The sequence below is a fragment of the Rhamphochromis sp. 'chilingali' genome (genome assembly GCF_963969265.1).
Source record: "Rhamphochromis sp. 'chilingali' genome assembly, chromosome: 11".
NCBI classification, from domain to species: domain Eukaryota; kingdom Metazoa; phylum Chordata; class Actinopteri; order Cichliformes; family Cichlidae; genus Rhamphochromis; species Rhamphochromis sp. 'chilingali'.
This window is the reverse complement of record NC_137938.1, coordinates 8136586-8156324: the sequence shown is the minus strand read 5'-3', so window position 1 is coordinate 8156324 and position 19739 is coordinate 8136586. Positions and strand designations below refer to the sequence as shown.

Below are 19739 nucleotides of genomic sequence, written 5' to 3'. Positions count from 1 at the left end.
GAATTCCTGCTGCACAATGCAGCCACTAGAGTATTTGCCCTCACAGTGGGTGGTACACATGTCTCCCTGTCGCATACCCAACGGCAGCGATGGCTATTATGATCCAAACAATGGAAATCAAACATTGTGCGTTACTGGAAGCCACTTTAGATGCTATGTGTGATTAGCCTTATATATACATAACTCGTGTAGTGTTAGAGAGAACAGGCACAAAACACGGAACAACTTTTTTGTGTCGCAGTACATCGCCTCCGCAGCCTTTACAATGGACTCCACGAAATAGGTTTATTAGTGAAACAGGCACTGCTATTGTTTATTTTTTCCCTGAGGAGCACTCAACTCTCATCTAACACTCTGAGGAATTTTATAGATATGTGGAAGAAAAAAATCCCAACAACAACAAGACATCATGAACTGCTGTGAAATAAGAAAAATATGATGTGGGTCAGTCAGGGTGCTGGGGATTTAAGGGATAATGCTTTGTAATTGGTAAACAGGGTTTTCATACAAGAACAGTAGTCCTAGGTCACAAATTCCTGGATCCTAAACTTCACAGCAGGTATGGAGAACTTGTGTCTGTATGTCACTCTGTAAAAATGAAGTGAAAATTAAACTATGAGGGTCACAGACTGAAGAGATGCTGCAGAAAATGGGCTTTTACTGTAGAAGACAGACATTAGTGGATTGCATTTGAAAATTATTTTCCTATACTTGTTTTTATTTTTTCTGAACATAGTTGAAAATCAATTGTATTTTTATAACCTATTTGTATTATTTTAGAAATGGCAAACATAATCCCAAAGCCTTGAAATGCTGATACTGTGCAGTAAAACACTTTATATTTGAATGATAAAGGGGTATTTTCTCCTATGTTTAATGTAAGCACAGAGTCCAAACAGCCCCAGAAAAAAGATTTCCCCTTCAGCTAACAGTTGCCGAGCTTTTCTTTGCACCCTCCCCCTTCAGCTCTGAGGAGGGAGACATGCAAATTTATCTCCTGGAGGGGGTAAAAACTGCCTCATACCAAGCGTTTTCAGAGTCAGGCACAACTTCACAACTTCACAACAACAAAGGCAAAAGGAAGGGAAAGTATAGTCTGAGCTTGAACTTTAGGACAAAATGCATGTTTCCATCTAGCCATTGCGTCTAGGGCTTATGTCTGCGAGTGCTGACTGAGACTAGAGAAAATAAGGAGGACTGTGCCACCTTTGTTGGACAATATTTTGTCCTTATCACTGAACCATGGGGGATCCAGTGAAGACATAACACAGGTAATTTTTGGGAAATTACCTATTTACCACGGAGCATAGGTTTTATAGCTATTCTGTTATAAATATAGTCTAAGATCAACAAAGTTGTGGGGTTTATTGTTTTGTTTTTGTTTTTCCAGTTGGTTAGAATGTCTTCAAATTGTGTGCACAAAATATTGCAGCATAGAAAAAAATAATCTTTTTTTTAACTGTTATTATTGTGGCTGTTGCAGGTCAGTAATGATTTTTTTAAATTATGTTAATAAATGCTCCACATCTTCCTATGCGAGCTCTAATATCGCGTTGCGTGAGGGTTTGACAGCTCCGAGCAAGTGTTTGTCAAGTTCACCATACTTCAGTTGAGCCAAACCGGAAAATGTTAATAAAAGCTGTAATTCTTGTTTAATTTCACTCTGACGGTTTCTCCGTTACTCAAAACGAATATGTCGGTTAATGTGGGTTTTATTTTGACATTTTAAACCGGATGTGTCAGCATTAATATGACGCTTCTGTCTGTGGGTCGGTCTTGCCGTTCGCCCTCCGCTGCTGTCGTCTGCTCGGTTGTAACAAATGGTCCGCTATAGGTGCCATCGAGAAAACGTCGAACGACAATAACTTGAACTACTCCATGGCAAATATCGTTTTCTCTTCTAGTCTCCCCACCACTCTTTAAAAATTCCGCCTAAAAAGAAAAAGCGTTCTGTCCCCTCTTTTGGGTTTTCAGCGGACGTAAGTAACGTTAGCTAACCGCGCTGTTAGCTTCCTATGAGTGTTAGCATGTTATTAGCTAAATGCACTGAGTAACGTGTCATTGTCTAGCTAAATACTAAATAAAACACACTAGCTATAACGTTGTTGTCAGTAGCATTCTTAAAAAAAAAACTTTGTTTTTATAAAACATGTTGGTACTAGGAATCCATCGTATATTACTGCGTAAGGAATACATCGTATATTACTGTGTAACTACCGCGGACACTAATGCTAATGTGCTCCATGAATTGAAAGCAAGCTGTTACAGTAACAAGAAATTTGACTCTGAAGTAATTGGTAATGAATGTTAAGTTGTAGTTAAACGTGGTTATAAGGGGCAGCATGATAAATAACACGGGGCAAGAGTGTTGTTGTAGCCATTGCTAATTAATTTATTCAAACCTGCTAATCTGGCCATCATTGCATCAGTTCCGGTGGTTGGTTCAGAGTAACTCAGACTAACAATTCACACATTAAAAACCACCTTAAAAAACACATATTAAGTACAGCATGTAAATACTGTTTTCTGTATCAGTGCTTTATGCGGGTATTCGTTAACTCGAGCTTACAATTCGTCTTTGTCAAATGGCGAAAAATATGGAAATCAGGGAATGCCTTTCTATTCTGGATTATCGTGCTAATGTGTGTAGTCATAACCCAAAGATCCATTTGGAGCCAGGAAAAAACCCAGTTTCCTCTACAGATTTACAGATTTGATTGTACTTTGGAGTACCACTGGAACATGTGTTAGCAGGGGAAACAATTGACTGATCATTGACTGAATCTGCTGTGCCTCACGTCCTCATCTGCCCCTTTGCAGGTGTACAACAACTACCCAGAGGATCTAGGGGCAGCTCTATACCGAGAGCCATTTGACTTCAACGCCGAGCCACCTTGGGATCCTAGCTGATAGTGGAGGAGTTCATCCCAGGACTCATCCATGTGAGTAAACTAGCTGGGGAATTTATGTATCCACTTTAATTGGAGGGCTGAGAAAAATCTCATAGCAAAAACGTTGAATGTGTGGTACAGTATTTGTGTTTGCATGGTGAAGAATTATTGCAGTTCTACGGTAACTGTCATGTCCTGACAAAAGGAGTAAACATTCAGCATGTCCCAGATCACTCAGTTATTTTAGATCTACTGTTTCAGATCTATTTTCAGCACTTGTATTAAAATAACAGGACACTGTTCAGGACTGCTTTTATCTGCACTGGCTTTGCTGTTAGATTTGTTTTCAGGAACAGAGAGAAATAATCTGAGCTATAACCCAACTAATATGCATGTATTTTCCTTGAGATTAAAGCTGGGTTGCATTGTATATTGTATGTTTTGTGAAGATAGAACAAGTGACCCAGTTAAGCATTTTCTAAGTTACATAAGGTCTTGGTTTATTTTCAAAGAGATATTAGTGTTCAGCCTTGTTCCATTGTGTTTTTAACCAGTGTTTGAGCAGTGATTTTATTTAAATTTTTTAAATGTATTTATTTTTTACTGTACACCACAGCAGTCATTGTTGGCATATTGCTAGTCTCCCCATGTAACCTTTCTACATCTGGTCTGGTCCAAACTACCATGACTGGTTGAAGTACTGTGCAACAGTACTGAAAGTAAAGTTGTGGCACAGATGCCGCCAGTATTGTACCTTTGTTAATGCCATCAAACGGAACATTTTCGGGTCACCGGCTCAGGGATTAATGGCGATTGTAAGGGGTAATTGATGATAAAGTAAATGAACCCTGTGCCCCAGACTATGTGTTTTCACAGCGGCTTTTAGGAAGAATAGGCCTCTTCCACAAAGCTATCCCATAACGCAGAACCTGTTCTCTGCTCTGATTGGATGCCCGTTGAGTTGAAAATGACTTCAGTTCAGGATTTCAAAAGAGGCGTTTAGGTTTCAGCAGCAGAGAACATCATGGAATATGCATTATCCAAAAGTGATTTTTGGTGCTGAACTTGGTGCTTTATGTTGGCTTTTCTCTTTTCCTTGTACAGTTTGTTGCATAAGTCTAGGACCCCAGGGGCTCGAGAGGGAGCGAGCAAGACCACTTCGCACTAGCCACATTCTTTATGCCTGTTGGATTTGAAGAAAACGGTTGAGAGGATGAAAGGAATCGCTGATGAACCGCAGTATTCTGTTGACCTGCTGGAAGGAGGCATGGCCCTCTGTGATGTTATTGACAATCACATTTATGAGCAAACACTGGTATGGGCTTCATCTTTAATAATATGTACTATTTCTTAATGTTTTAATATTGTCTCAAAACCAACAATTGTATTATAATGCATTGTTAACTAAAGGTTGTTAATTGACATACAGGCACACTTTTGTTTATGCTTGTATTGTAGATTAATGGATATACAATCTTAATGTGTTTTCTGACTCTTCCACACCTGTTTGTTTCCCTCTTCTCCAGTCTGAGAAAAATGCATTCTTTGTAGCAGATCTGGGAGTCATAATGAGGCAGCATGTTCGCTGGCGGACCCACATGTCCCAGATCAGACCATACTATGCTGTCAGGTGCAATAGCAGCCCAGCTGTGATTGAAGTCCTTGCTGCCCTTGGCACTGGGTTCATATGCACCAACAAGGTACTCTTTGACAGTGTGTGTTTTTGTCATTAGGGCTTTTCTCTGCTAAATATAAAAGCACATTTAGCACTAGTGTTGATCATCAAGCTGACCCGTGTTTCATAAGGCTGAGGCCCTGGTACGAATTCACCCCAAGGCTATTTAATGTGTGTCTTTCCAAGATCTTTAAATATTTTTAAAAGCACCACCAAGTGGTCACCACATGTCAATGCCCACCTTGTAAACATTATTTAATAAATATTTGTCTCTAATGCATCTGCCTGATGGGCATTGCAAGATAGATACAGGAGATCTATTACACTTATTTCAAATTCTATTTTCTTTCTTCTAGAGCAGCTTTGGCTGATTCAAAGTTGAAAATAATCCTTATTTATCTTATATTTGGCTTTGGTGCGGCCCCACTGTTAAGCCGCCGTCTGGCAATGGATTGACAAAGGATTGGCTCCCTACCCCTTACAAATGGAAGGTTGGGACAGCAGGTGGATTAGATTTCTATGCTTACAGCCAGAGCAATGATCCTGAGATGATCATTTAAAGGATATCCTATGAAGAGTAGAAAAAAACTGCTTAGAGACTGACCTTCTAGCTCACAGTTCTTTGTACATACACTGAAATTTTCAAACTAAGTGTAATATAAGCAAAAGATGACAAAAAAGCATAATAGGTTCCCTTTAATGGAATATTGCTTTGTCTGTGTATCTTTGTAATTCAGTCTGAACTGGAATTGGTGCAGAGCCATGGTATTCCCTCTGAAGATATCATCTACAGTGGTGTTTGCAAACAAGTTTCCCAGATTAAATATGCTGCTAAAAATGGCATTGACCTCCTGGTGTGTGATAATGAAGCAGAGCTGCGCAAGATTTCTCGCTGCCACCCCAATGCCAAGTAAGTTTTTGATAAGCATCAGTCCAAGTGCCAGTGAATATGTTAAACAACTGACCATGTTATCAGTCCATAGTAATTATCTGTTGGTTACACTATCGACCGTCATTCTGATAAGAAATCTACCTGCAAAACTGTTTGGTTCTGTGTAGTTTACTGCTCTGGTTTTATATCATAGATTAATCTGGATCGATTGTTTCCCCAAAACAGTAACCAAGTTATCTATTTCCTCTGTGATAATTTAGGCTGCTGCTACAGGTGTCAACGGAAGCGTCAAACCCGGACGATGACATGAGCATGACATTTGGCTGCTCACTCAAGGACTGCAGACATCTGCTGGAGAGTGCTAAGGAGCTGGGTGTGCAGGTAGCTGGGGTCAGGTAAGGACTACAGGAAGGACATGAAGAGAAATGCAAATCCAGGTTTTGTACTTAGACCACTGCAAGGATGGCACAGTTCTCCTGAACAAATTATTTAGTCAGTTTGTCTGCAAATGAAATTTAAACGTTAAGTTGCCAGTTTGATCACCGACTACCTCTTCTACTCCTCAGGTCTCACATTTCCAACTCCTGTGACGATGACCAGGTGTATGTTCATGCCATCTCCGATGCCCGTTGTGTCTTTGATATGGGGGTATGTGGTGTTAAATGATGCATTTTATTTGCAGTCAGCTCTATGACTGTTATTTGCATTTCTGTTGAATACAATTTTATGTTTTGGATGCTCCATAAACACAAGGTACTTTGTATAGACCCAAGTTATTAACAATTTTCTGTCTGCTTCAGGAGGAAATTGGCTTCAGCATGAAAATCTTGGACATTGGAGGCGGATTCAGTGGCTCTGAGGCCCAACTGGAACTGGTCAGTGCATTTCTATCAGATACTGCCCATATGGAAAAGATATATATAAATCTTATAAAGTTTTTATCTGTCTTGTATGAAACTTGTATGAAAAGCATACAAGAATGAAAACACATACACTCAACAAAAATATAAACGCAACACCTTTGTTACTGCTCCCATTCCCCATGGGATGGACGTAGAGACCTAAAATTCATTCCAGATACACAATATAACCATCCCTCCCAAACAGTGGTCACAAATCAGTCCAAATGTGTGGTAGTGGGCACATCTGCTATATTGAGATAATCCATCCCACCTCACAGGTGTGCCACATCAGGATGCTGATCTGACATCATGAGTAGTGCACAGGTGTACCTCAGACTGCCCACAACAAAAGGCCACCCTGGAATGTGCAGTTTTTTGCGCTATTGGGGGTCTGGGGACCCAGAACCCGTCAGTATCTGGTGTGACCACCATTTGCCTCATGCAGTGCAACACATCGTCGCATGGAGTCTATCAGATTGTCAATTGTGGCCTGTGGAATGTTGGTCCACTCCACTTCAATGGCTGTGCGAGGTTGTTGGATATTCGTGGGAACTGGTAAACGCTGTCGTATACGCTGGTCAAGCACATCCCGAACATGCTCAATGGGTGACATGTCCGGTGAGTATGCTGGCCATGCAAGAACTGGGACATTCTCAGCTGCCATCTGCCCTGAACAATGTGAACCATGATTCATCCGTGAAGCGCACACCTCTCCAACGTGCCAGACGCCATCGAATGTGAGCATTTGCCCACACAAGTCTGTTACGGCGACGAGCTGGAGTCAGGTCAAGACCCCGATGAGGACGACGGGCATGCAGTTGAGCGTCGCTGAGTTTCTGACAGTTTGTGCAGAAATTGTTTGGTTGTGCAAACCAATTGTTCCAGCAGCTGTCTGGGTGGCTGGTCTCAGACGATCTTGGAGGTGAACCTGCTGGATGTGGAGGTCCTGGGCTGGTGTGGTTACACGAGGTCTGCGGTTGTGAGGCCGGTTGGATGTGCTGCCATATTCTCTGAAACGCCTGTGGAGACGGCTTATGGTTGAGAAATGAACATTCAATGCACGGGCGACAGATCTGGTTGACATTCCTGCTGTCAGCATGCCAATTGCACGCTCCCTCATTGCTTGTGGCATCTGTGGCATTTTGCTGTGAGACAAAACTGCACATTCCAGGGTGGCCTTTTGTTGTGGGCAGTCTGAGGTACACCTGTGCACTACTCATGATGTCAGATCAGCATCCTGATGTGGCACACCTGTGAGGTGGGATGGATTATCTAAATATAGCAGATGTGCCCACTACCACACATTTGGACTGATTTGTGACCACTGTTTGGGAGGGATGGTTATATTGTGTATCTGGAATGAATTTTAGGTCTCTACGTCCATCCCATGGGGAATGGGAGCAAAAACAAAGGTGTTGCGTTTATATTTTTGTTGAGTGTATAAGATCCCTTGAAAAATTATATAATGAAACTTGTATGTTTTGTATACTTACTAAAAAAATATATGAAAGTAATGAGAAAGTGGCCACTTTCATGAGTAAATCAAATATCTTTTTACTATTTCTTTTCCATATGGGTGCTAAAGACAAGCTTTGTACATTGTAGCTGTAGTAAGCACTAGCTGAACAGTAAGATAAAAGTGTCTGTCTTAAATGTTGAGAATATTCTAATATAGATTCATGCTTTAGCTGCTCACTGTGAAGCTGGATTTAAACTACTTTTCAGAGGCATGTGGGGGGAAAAGGAAGGAATGTCTTAATGTTAATTGTAACGGCTTCTGTCATCTCTTTTGCAGATTAATAGTGCAGTCATGTCTATGGTGGACCTATACTTCCCTCCATCTTCAGGAGTTTCCATCATTGCCGAGCCTGGTAACTTCTTCGTGTCCTCTGCTTTCACACTAGCTGTCAATGTCATCTCCAAGGAGGTGGTGGCACGTGATCCCCAGGACCAGGATCATGGTTAGTGGCAAGATACTCACTTAGGAACGGTAATGATTGTTAAGGACATACTCTGTAAAAACTGCATTCCAGCTGTAACTCGAGCAGTACACAATGCATTTTCATGCAGAAACCAGTGTTGTACAGCATGAAATGTATTATTATACTGGGAATTAGCAGTGCAGCTATGAATCAAACAGTAAAATGTAATTCAGAAACTTTTCTGCCCTCTTCTGAACAGATCTGTCTCCCAATGAAGAGCCAGCGTTCCAGTACACTATGAACGAAGGAGTGTATGGATCGTTTGCCAGCAAACTCTCTGAAGGACTGATATCTGCCCCATCTGTTCACAAGGTGAGTCTCAAAGATTCTCAATGGATCAGTATACACTTACTAGACACTTTAATAGGTACACTTTGGCAGTACCAGGTTGGACTACTTTTATCTACAAAACTGTTGCATAGATTTAACAAGGTGCTTGAAACTTGTGCAAGACTTTTTGGGCCACACTGACAAGATCGCAGCAAGCAGTTTCTGTAGATCTGTTGGCTGCAAATTCATAATGCAAATCTGTTCCACCACAAAGGTCCTCTGTTGGATGGATGGATAGCGAGACGGACGCATCCATCCAGCCAGCCAACAAAGGACCTTTACCTAACAAAGGGCCAGTTGAATGTGTAACCACAACACACAATACTTTCTCTATACTTCTCAATGTGTATACGGACTATATTATTAAATTAGGAACAACATCTTAATCAGCTACTGCCCACACATATACACATTGTAAAATGACTAAAATAATTATTGCCTTATTAGCAGAACACTTCCCTGGATGTACCGGTGTTCAGCAGCAGCTTGTGGGGTCCCTCTGGAGATGATCTGGACCAGGTACTGGAGCACTGTCTTTTACCTGAGCTCAACATTGGAGATTGGCTCATGTTCACACATGCTGGCTCCTACAGTCTGGGTCAACCACTGTGCTCCCCCACTGACTCACCACCACCCCCTGTGTACTACGTCATCTCCTCTAGAGACTGGTAAGTTTGGCAGTGATGGAGAAAATCTTTTCTGTGCAAGAATGTGGAGGTTATGGTCCTTGATTCCTGTTTATTTTCATTCACCAGGTTTGAGATGCAGGACACTGGTGTTACCAACGAGGCTATGCTTAAGAACTTCTCCCTGGTCCCGTACTTCCTCAATTCCTGCCAAACAGAGGCTGCACTGTCGGTCCCAGCTTAGGAAACATCTGACTGGGACCAGAAGTCTTTTCACTTTTCTCACTTGTTTCTGCTGCTAGCTTCCTTTGGTTCACATTCCCCTGGGGTCAACTCTCCCAGTAGTGCTTGAAATTGCCTGGACCAGACCATATTCATCTCACAGACCCCAGTGCACTGCACTTCTGTGTGGTCAGCCCTGGAAACCCTAAGTAGGTGTTAATTAGTATGCAACAAAATGGATGAGTCCAGAAAAGACAGTTTGGGGACTCCTCTTGAACTACAGTTTACACCCCTACAGTAGACATATACCGTAATACTTTTAAATGATTATATTTGACAGATATTATTATTCATATCTCCTTTGCTGTTGTCAGTCTTGTATATTATGTGTATCCCTGATTGAAGCAGTGTATTTATAAAAAGAAACACTTCTGAGATTATATAGAAAGTTTTGCCAAAAGATTTGTATTTTGTATTTTAATTTGTTGTGTAGGTTTTTTTTGTGTGTGCACAAAGGCTAGAATCCATTATTACATTTAAAAAGTGGCATCTTCATATTAAATTGAGAGCTTGCAGCATATCTTTGCTGTACATACAAAATGTTTGGCGTCACCGTGGCGTCAGTTTCTGAAAATTATTTGAAAGCTAAAAGGTGAGTGTCCTTAAATAAGGTGGTGTTTGCGTGCTTTTCCAAAGTGCTGAGCGTCTTGCTTCCAAGACTGGCAGGTGAGTGCTCTGCTACCTGACAGCCAAGCAGGTTTTATTAGACAGCATGTGCTGCAGATGGAACACAGGAAGTGCTGGTGGATAATGAATCGACTTATACTGAAAATGACATTGTTTCTTTACAAAAAATGATTTAAAAGACTACTGCAAGTTCTTTTTCTACTCATATAGTTTGAAATATTCTTCCAACATCTGTGTTGATAGAAAATAGCAGTATTTCCTGACACCAAGTATACTTGCATTGTGTGTATCATATCTGTGAAACTGTCATAAATCTGTCTTAAGGCATGATAAATTATCAGGCATTTGCCTGCTTTTAACGTGTAGCTGTGCTTGTCTAAATGAAGAGTAATAAACACCCCACTGAGTGGACTGTAAATCCCAGTGTGTGTGTCTTATCAGAAATGCACAAATGTTGTAAATTGTAACTTCCTCCAGCTGTATGCATAGATAGAATTGGTACCCCTCAGTTTCACAGCCTGATAATTTTATACAGTTATCATGTGATGAGCTGAAGTGGGATACATTTTCAGGTATCAGAAGCATGTGGGAACCACAGAAAAGATTTTAAATTACAACTCTTAAAAAAAAAAAAAAATCTAGACAAATATGTTTAGGTTTATTAAGGAATTCTGTGTTTTGTGCAAGAAAAAGTGCAAAAATATTTTATACTGATTGTCATGGCACAAAAGAACAACATGTAACATTTTTTGGTCAAATATCACTGACAAAAAAGTAAACTCAGTAACATTTAAATACGTAACTACTCAGCTTATGCTAATGCAGTAGTTAAATGTAAACACTTTGATTACCTCGTTTATATTCAATTAGAATGATTACAGAACAGCAGTATAGCAAAGTTTGCACAATAGCCCTTTCATAAGGTGACGTAAAAAACATCTACAGTCTTGTGTGAGTCAGTCTCAACAGCGTAGAGCATGTCATTTGGTTTCACAGTGGGGTTTGTTTGTTATTGTTGCTGAAGACGATACTGCATGCAGGGAGTTCAGCAGCGTCCCCTCATCGCTGCCAGGTGTCTTCGGGCGTGCTTGGCAAGGTGGTCACTACGCATGAAGCGGCTGAGGCACATTGGGCAGGCAAACTTTTTTTCTCCCGTGTGGGTTCGGCGATGCCGGGACAGCTCATCGGAGCGAGCGAAACGCCTCTCGCAACCCTCCCACTTGCATTTATAAGGTTTCTCACCTGTTGGATAGTGGAGGCAGGAATAAGGACTTTTCTGAACATACTCCAACGGGTAAAACATTGCTATCATGACTAGAAGATCACACTTGTGCCATTTGCTTAAAAACTGCCATAGCATTCAAATACATATGCGTTATATTAACATTTAATTCATTTATCTCTTACCTGTGTGCATCCTCATGTGGGCCTTGAGATGAGAGCTCTTGAAGTAAGTCTTGTTGCAGTTCTCACGGGGACAAACGTGATTGCGTGCGCGGGCCACCTCTGGCTGCTGTGGGACACATCTTTGCTCCGATAAGGTGCGATGAGGCGCCGGGGCAATGGCAGCGAACTTTGGTCCACCATTGGTCACCGGTGCTGGTTGAATGTAGACAGGAGGAACAGGCGGCTGAGGGACAAGGAGCATGACGGGACCCTTTGCCACCTGACCCCCTACAAGGAAGACCTGAGCAGAAGAAGCCGTGTGTCCTTCTTGTTTGTGCTGCAGCTGCAGTGGCGTGTGCACCATGGTGATTGCTGGCAGTAGGTGTTGCTGCTGACTGTGCGAGTTTGTGACAGCGATCTGCACAAGGGTGGCCAAAGAAGAGACAGGAACAATGTGGCAGTAGACAGGCACAGGCGAGACCAGAGCATCTCCAGCTGGGACAGACTGAGGCGTATTTTTATTTTCATTTAAGCCTAAAAGGCTTCCTGGGTTGTCTCCAGACTGAACAACATTTGGGGACGTCTCAGTGTAAGCTTGTGTTGTAACAGTCTCCTCAGAGTCTCTGCTATTCGGCTCATCTTTACAGTTCACATCAGTTTTAGAGTCCAGCATGTGAACCCGAACGACCTCTTCCTCCTTTGAGGAACGATTAAGGTTGGAGGAGCAGTGGAGGCCATCTGCAGTGTGACGGATCACACTGGTGCACTGGAAGCTCTGCTGAGCAGCGTGTTTGTGCAGAGACGTCACTTCTGTAGGTCGGTGAGGCTTCAGAGCTGGACCTGGACAGGCCGTCACAAAGTGGGGCGGGCTGCATGGTGGTGTCATGCACTGAGAAGAAAAGTCACATTATCAAAGTCAGTAATAAAGTTTCTCTTCTGTCCCAATACATCTACATTTACTAGAATCACGCAGTTACATAGAAACCATTTCATCCTAAACAAGGATCCCTTACAAACAGAGAGTCCTGCAGCACAGCAGAACTGGTGATGACCTGGTCGTCCTCTGAGGAGTCTGAGGAGGGAGACAGAGGTCTGTAGTGCCTCACCCTGAAGTTTCGTGACTTCCAGTGCTTAGTCATGGACATCAGAGCCCGCACAGCTTCCATATCACCTGCACCCATGTCAGTTGGCTGGGATTCACCCTGGACGTCTGAGATGTTACAGTGATGCTCCTCAGACTTCATAGTGTAACTCTGGCAAAGACCAAATTAACTGTAATTTAAATTCATAACATTTCACGCAACGTAATCCAACAATGATAGCCTTCACTAAAAATAAGTGAATACATCACCTACGATCAAATTTACACTATGACCATTATCTCAGGGCCTTAAAGATTTTGCCAAAGAGCATGAGAGATAAGCATGATCAGCTGCTGCTCATCAGCGCGGTTGCCCTTTCACCTACTTTGCTGGGGGACAAAAGCAGCATGTGTGGTGGTTACAAAACAGACACACAACACCTACTGTAAGAACTCCTCCCTGCCCAGGCCCGGATCACCACACACAAGCTGCACCCGTAATCATACTCCTCAATAACTATTGATGAAGCCCACCAGACTGTCTGACTAATTAGCTGCTGACAACCACTTTATCAACGTGTTTCTACACGAACATTAAACACGTAAGAAGAAAAGAAAACACTATGCTAAACCGTAAATATGACGAAGCTAATATGTACTTACATATATGTATGAGTGCGTCAAGTGTTCAGGAAACAGGTTTAATCCCTAGACGCGCGTCCACAAGTCTCGTGCGAACAACTTAAGACCAGGCAAGTATGTTTCCTAATTTCCTCCACAGCCTCGTTTCCATTCATCGTTTCAAATGCGGTGGGGGAACAGATGGGCGTGGCCCGAAGCCGCGCCCAATGGGACGCAAAGGTGTGTTTTAGGGTAGACCAATGGTGCGGGGGCACCGTGCGTGATCAGGGGCTGAAGGCACCGTGGAGACTGCGTGGTACACAACAGCAAGGGAGTGTGAGAAAAATCCCCACCCCCCAACCCACACACCCACCTTGCAAATAACTGGCGTTTTTAATGAGTAACTTTGCCCTGACGAGCAGACGCTCACCATCTGTCTTGGCTAATCATCACTATGACACTTGGAGTGAAGACAGTGAGAAAAGATGCTCATTATGAGATAGCAACAGGTAGGTAATTAATATAGCACTTGTTACTATTTAACAATCTTCAGATAAATCTATCTAAATGAAGCTACTATTTAATTAAAGTAGAGAGGCAGGGCCATGGATAAAGGGGGGGACCTGTGGTGGAAATATTTCCTAATATATCTTCTTAATTCATCCATTAGTGGAAATTATGTGAACAAGTGCTTCAGACCCCCCCACCCCCTTTTTGTATAATACCCCCACCCCTTCACTGCAATTAACTAATCCTCCTTTACTTTTCAAAAGTGAAATAACACCAAATAATTTCTACTATTATTCATTACCATTAATCTCATTCAGAGTTGCAACCAGACTACATTTTGTTAGTGCCAATGTTTTGTGTGTAAATCTCGTCCCCCACTTTGTTGCAAGGCAGCTGTGTTTTAATCATTTCACCTGACAGGAAGAAGGTTCAGATAATTTGGTGCTTAAAGCAACAACAATACATTTCACATATTAAAGATACTAAATGCTACCAGTGAATAATGTGAATAGGCTACATCTCTTGAGTAATTTTTGGTTTTTTATTTCTTCTCAAAATCTCCCCCAATATAGATATATATTAATGTGACTGGTGTTTAAATTAGCAGACCCTTGTCTTTTGTGGAAAGAGGTCAGCCAACAGGAGATGGGTTCAGCCACCCCTCTGGATTAGGTAAGTGTCAGCTGTCTAGACCTTCCTGCACAGCACAGAGAACCGGGACAAAAGGCTGGTTGTAGACACACAATGGGGAAATACACACACAGACACACAGCCCATTTGACTGTGTCTGGCATTGTTGGGATGTTCCTCAAAAGCATATTTGCTGGAACAGAATAAAAGTGTGACCATGCAATGCATAAAGATTTCATTTGTAACTTTATCAAGCTCCCTGAAACTTGCATTCAGTGTCTCAGAACTAATAAAAAAATATGAATTAAGTATTTTCTGATCAGTAATCCAACTTATAGTGCATTGCAACTGGCCAATCCGCAGCTCATAAATCTACATGAATCATGTTTGCATGTTGAGTTTATTGCAAACAATTTAAAGATGAAAGATAGGAGGAAAAATAATGAAGACTCCTGTTGTACACAGGGGTCTTCATTATATTAGAAATGTATGATAAATGTGGTACTCTCTAAGGTGGGTGTACTTTGTGATTGACAAGCAGCTGCTGCATGAGCATGCAGTTTAATTCCACCTCATCCTTGGTTTGCAAAACAGCTCAGCTTAAGTGAGAGGTTATGGCATAAAAGAGGATCCTGTGGCATTGGACCAATCATAGAATAGCTCTTTAGAGCAGAGCCTCACAACATGTGTATACAGTTGTGCAATGTGTTACGACCAGTGCTTCATTCATATTATGACCTGACCCCTAGATGGCAAGTAACAAATGGATAACTGGAGCTTGTTAGCTTGTTTCCACTTCGACTAGATTACCAAGGACTTTGGGTTCTCTTTAGCTGTTTCAGAAATGGATGTGTTGCTATGTCCAGAAAGAGACTACTCACTACATCTCTTTATTCACCAGCCATATACAATATATTGCCTTGTAAGCTGTGCAGAAATCTATGATTTGATGTAGGTTGTGCACACAGTTTGTGCAAAGTCCTTCACCGCTCAGCACCCTTCTTGAAACCTTTAATGGGCAGTTATTCTGAACCATTATAAAGTACTTTAATAGTCGCCAGTCAAATCAGGTGAAAACCGCTTAAAATAGTTTGAAGACTGTGCCCCAAATAAAGCACCATCTTATCTGTGCTGGTGTGGGATTTTCCTCATAGATTACATTTCAGGACTGGCTGAATGCTCTTTCTCTCTTTTTATATAGTTTTTTTTTGGTTTGTGCAGGCGAGTGCATGTTAAGAGGTAGAGCTACATTCTGTCCTTCCCTAGTCCTGCAAAGATATGCTTCTGCCAGCACTAAGAGAAGTTATTTTAAACTCATACTCTTCAGCTATTGATCATGTTACCCCAGTCAGTAAAACATGGGCTGAAGTGATTGTGGGCTGACTGACAGCAGCTTGTCTGGGTTCACTGATGAAAACAGTCTAGTTTTAAGGTGTAACAACTGGAAAACCTCTGATTATACCGAGTAGGATATCTTGTCTCTGGTGTCTCTGCGTGCAATAAAACTTTATTCATTGAGTTAAATTTGCAGCCTAAAATGTGCACACTTTCTAAATCCTCAAACCTGCTAACCTTTCTCTGATGATAATGCAGTTTTCTGGCCCTGACTCTTTGTACCCATATTTAAGAACTCCAGGGGTCATTTAATAACCCAGTACCCTCCTACCTAAAAATAGCTCTGGTTTGTTTGTCTACTCCCTTAAAAAAAGGTACAGGGTGTTTTTTTTGGAGCAATGGCCTTGGTTTAAATAACCTCTGTGTTGAATTCAGTAAACACAGATAAAAGTTACGCTCTTCTCTCATCTGGTTGGTTGATGTGGTGCATACAAACTTGAAGAACAACGTATGATCGAATAATCTAGTGAAAATTTGCTCACTTACATATGCAGTAACATCCATGTGGGTAATTTTGAGTCAGATGGTTGCATTTCTCTTTGCTAGAGCTGAGTGGAAACTTGTGCTGTACTTTGCAGATAAAAGAGGAACCTGACTTGGGGCAGAAGTGCAAACTCTTATTTTCAGTTCCAGCTTTGAAGGGCGACTCTCCATGAGCTTATCAGAATGCATAAATATCCTGAAAAAACTCTGCAGCATTTTTGTGTTGGCAAATAATCAGAAGAGCAGCGCAGGAAGGACAGCTGTCATCACTACAACTGTCTCACATTATTATCAAAGGTAAACCATGCCACCTACTGGTGAGATAAACTGCAGCTTTCGGGGGATTGTACGTGTATAACCAAAATATGAGTAGGAAATCATTGTTTTGTATAGGCTGTTTTCATTTATTTATTTGTCTTTTAACAATGCAATTTTTGGGAGGGGACAGGAAACACAAAATCTGTATTTCAGGAAATTGGAAAATTCTAATCTTATCATTTGCACCATGCACTGAACAGAGGCTCATTCACCCCTCCTCTCCCAAATGGCTATCTCTTGACTATAGCTCCTTTGCTCACATCCAGGACATGCATGGGTCAAGTTTTAAGCTCTGCTTAAACTAGAGTTTCCTTTTGACAATGTTATAATGGTAACCTTGTGCTTAAATTAGAGTCTTCTACTTTTTCTTTCTTTCAAACAACAGAAAATTATTTCCTTAACTCAACAGGGCTTAAATAGACTGGGAATACCGCACTAACACAGTTTTCTATGGGAGGGAGATCAGCTGTGCACAGACTCCCAGTGGTCTTCCATTTATAGAGCTCAGGTTTTAGGCGGTTCAGTTTGAAATATAAACCAGTGTAAGAATAGCAGCAATGATCTGAGGGTCATGATTTTTTGTTTCACTTTTTTTAACATCTGTTTCATCTCTGCTGCCACAAATACAGATACGAGTATTGTGGCATGAGGAGAAGAAAAGTGGAGTTCCTGCTTTATACACTCAAAAATAAAATATGCCCAAAATGCTGACTTTAATTTGATATAATGTAAATCTTACAAGTAATTTTGTTACATAAGAGCAATGTACAAATGATAATAGAACAATGACATTTACTTGATTGGTGTACATTCAGTTTATACCAAGCATATTTTTTCTTAATTATTAGATATTTAAAAAAACAAAAAAAACATTTGATTTGATATATTTCAGTTGCATTTTTTATCAACATTATTGCTATTAATGAATACATTTTTAATGTATATTTACTTTTACTTTATTATATAACAGACATTTCCCTGTAGTGAGATGGGTATTCTTATTAATTTTACTTAGATACTACTTAAATAAATACATATTAACTTATTTACTTACATTTGTCAGTTAATGAGCTCTTCATCTTTATTTTTAATTGAGTTCTTTCTTTTTTTAATTTAGGAGCTGTCTTGTTTTATGATCTTGCCCAGAATTAGGGATGAATAAAGTACATCTGATCTTTTATTACAAATAATGTTCATTATATGCCAAAATAATGGATTAATAGTAAGTGTTGGTTGGGTTTTTTTGTTGCTGTTGTTGTTTTGGATATTTGTTATATAGCAAAAAAATGAAAAACCAAACACAGGATTAAATATACCTATTTCCAAATGGATTGAGAGTATAATCTGATTTTGTTTTTATCCCTGAGCAGAATTTATGAAGGTCTTAAAATGTAGTTTTGCATCTCAATATAATAATTATTCTTATTTTTAATTTAGTCATAATTTTACTTTAGTCATAACAGATTTATACTTTGCTATTATAAATCAAAATGCGTAATCTTTTTAAGAGGCCCCAAATAACCCAACAACAATCCCCATGTCGCCATATTGCAAGTACTTTTGAGTAATAAATAATTACTTATATAAAAAATTATAATTTTATTTTCAGATTTTGATGTTGCTCTTACTTTATCTGCAACAAATAATATTTGGTTTACCAGCTGACGGTAAATTAACAGGACAAATCACAATTTTAAACATTTTTCAGAAACATCAGCAGTCTGCAAAATTACTCTGACAACTGTAAGGTGGTTGGATGTATTGGGAGTACAGAGCAGTAGTGGACGGTTTTGTGGAGTGGTCTGGGAGGAATCATCTGCTTCCGAGAGATGGTGATGGAGTTTAGAAGGAAGAGGACAGCCACACAACCCAATCCTGGGACAAGACGTTGGTGTGGTGCCAGGGTGCAAGTATCTGGGGATCCACATAAACAACAGACTGAATTGGAAGACCAATAAAGAGGCCATATACAAAAGGGGATGATGAGGCTCTGTTTGCTTTCAGTGTCCACAGCAAATTGTTCGAGATATCAGTCTGTACTGGCAAGTGCAGTGTACTTTGGTGTGGTCGGCTGAAGGAGTAGCATCAGAGGTGGTGATGCTACCTCTGATGGTAGCATAAAATGATTAGAGAGGCTGGCTCTTTTGAAACTGTGGTGGTGAGGAGATCACTGAACAAACTATTATCAGTCTTAGGTAATCCTCGACTGCAGCACTTAACTAGACAGGAAGCAGAGGGGCTTCAAGGAGCTGATTCAGATACACACCTATTACAGAAACAGGAAATCTTTCACACCTCGTGCTATCACTCTATATAATACAGTTTATCTGTCTAGCAGAATGACATCTGATATTATTATTATTAGTATTATTATTATTTTGTTGTTTTTTCATCATCCTTTCATTTGATTTAACTCAAGGATGAAATTTTGCAAGTAGGGGCAAAGTATACTTGTCATTAATTTCTTCATTAATATTTTATTATTCATAAATATCGTTTTACAAAGAGGCGAGCAAAAGCAAATCGCAAACAACATACAAGCAAAGAATTCAATTCAGTTACTAGTTACAGACACGCACAGAGGCCTGCATAACCACACGTGTTCACAGGGAGAAAATAGCCACAGTACAGTGGACGGTAGCAAAGAATTCAAGTTGGGTAGCTTAAACGCTAAAGCTAATAGTGCTAGCTGTGAAACATTATTATAACAACAGCAGTCCAGTTCATCGTGTTAGCATTTTAGGCTGACATTAATACATTTCTTACCACTGATTAGTTACCGTGTTATGCATTGTACATACCTTTTTTAACTGAATGGCTTTAGAAAGAATATTTTATCTATGATTAAACATTTTGACTTGGAAGCAGACAATAAAGCTAGATTATAATGACGCAATTCTTAATAGAAAAAACTATACCGCTTGTAACTGCACAAAAGGCACAAATTTGTGCTGCTTCTTTTTCGTTGATATTCTATTTTAAAACCAATTGTCTCATCTTTTTCTATTCTATTGTTCCAGCTTTTAAAGAGGTAACCTCGCAAAATTTAACCCTTTCTTTGACCTTCATAGTGCTTTAGTGAACATATGAACACCTCGACTGCCTAAC

General features: G+C 40.5%; 2 protein-coding genes across 6 annotated transcripts; one reads left to right on the top strand and one right to left on the bottom strand.

Annotated features, from left to right (window-relative positions):
- The first annotated feature begins 1053 nt into the window (after positions 1-1053).
- On the top strand, positions 1054-10625 carry LOC308405224 (antizyme inhibitor 1-like). Of its 3 annotated transcripts, none has more exons than XM_080895701.1 (12): positions 1054-1271; positions 2821-2942; positions 3996-4206; positions 4418-4591; positions 5304-5476; positions 5719-5853; positions 6025-6106; positions 6259-6333; positions 8156-8321; positions 8542-8654; positions 9120-9340; positions 9428-10625. In XM_080895701.1, exons 3-12 carry the CDS (start codon positions 4105-4107, stop codon positions 9540-9542), a joined length of 1356 nt encoding a protein of 451 aa, XP_080751827.1. In that variant the 5' UTR covers positions 1054-1271; positions 2821-2942; positions 3996-4104; the 3' UTR covers positions 9543-10625. The 3 variants fall into 3 exon arrangements, with proteins under 3 accessions (XP_080751827.1, XP_080751828.1, XP_080751826.1); XM_080895702.1 differs by lacking the exon at positions 1054-1271 and adding an exon at positions 1761-1979 and having other exon boundaries at positions 9123-9340; XM_080895700.1 differs by lacking the exon at positions 1054-1271 and adding an exon at positions 1761-1979.
- A 210-nt stretch (positions 10626-10835) lies between these two features.
- On the bottom strand, positions 10836-13491 carry LOC308405225 (Krueppel-like factor 10). 3 transcript variants are annotated; one of them, XM_080895704.1, is made up of 4 exons: positions 13338-13491; positions 12700-12846; positions 11615-12482; positions 10836-11449 (listed from the first exon to the last, which is right to left on the bottom strand). In XM_080895704.1, exons 2-4 carry the CDS (start codon positions 12835-12837, stop codon positions 11253-11255), a joined length of 1203 nt encoding a protein of 400 aa, XP_080751830.1. In that variant the 5' UTR covers positions 12838-12846; positions 13338-13491; the 3' UTR covers positions 10836-11252. The 3 variants fall into 3 exon arrangements, with proteins under 3 accessions (XP_080751830.1, XP_080751829.1, XP_080751831.1); XM_080895703.1 differs by having other exon boundaries at positions 12607-12846; positions 13338-13489; XM_080895705.1 differs by lacking the exon at positions 12700-12846 and having other exon boundaries at positions 13338-13490.
- Positions 13492-19739: the final 6248 nt, after the last annotated feature.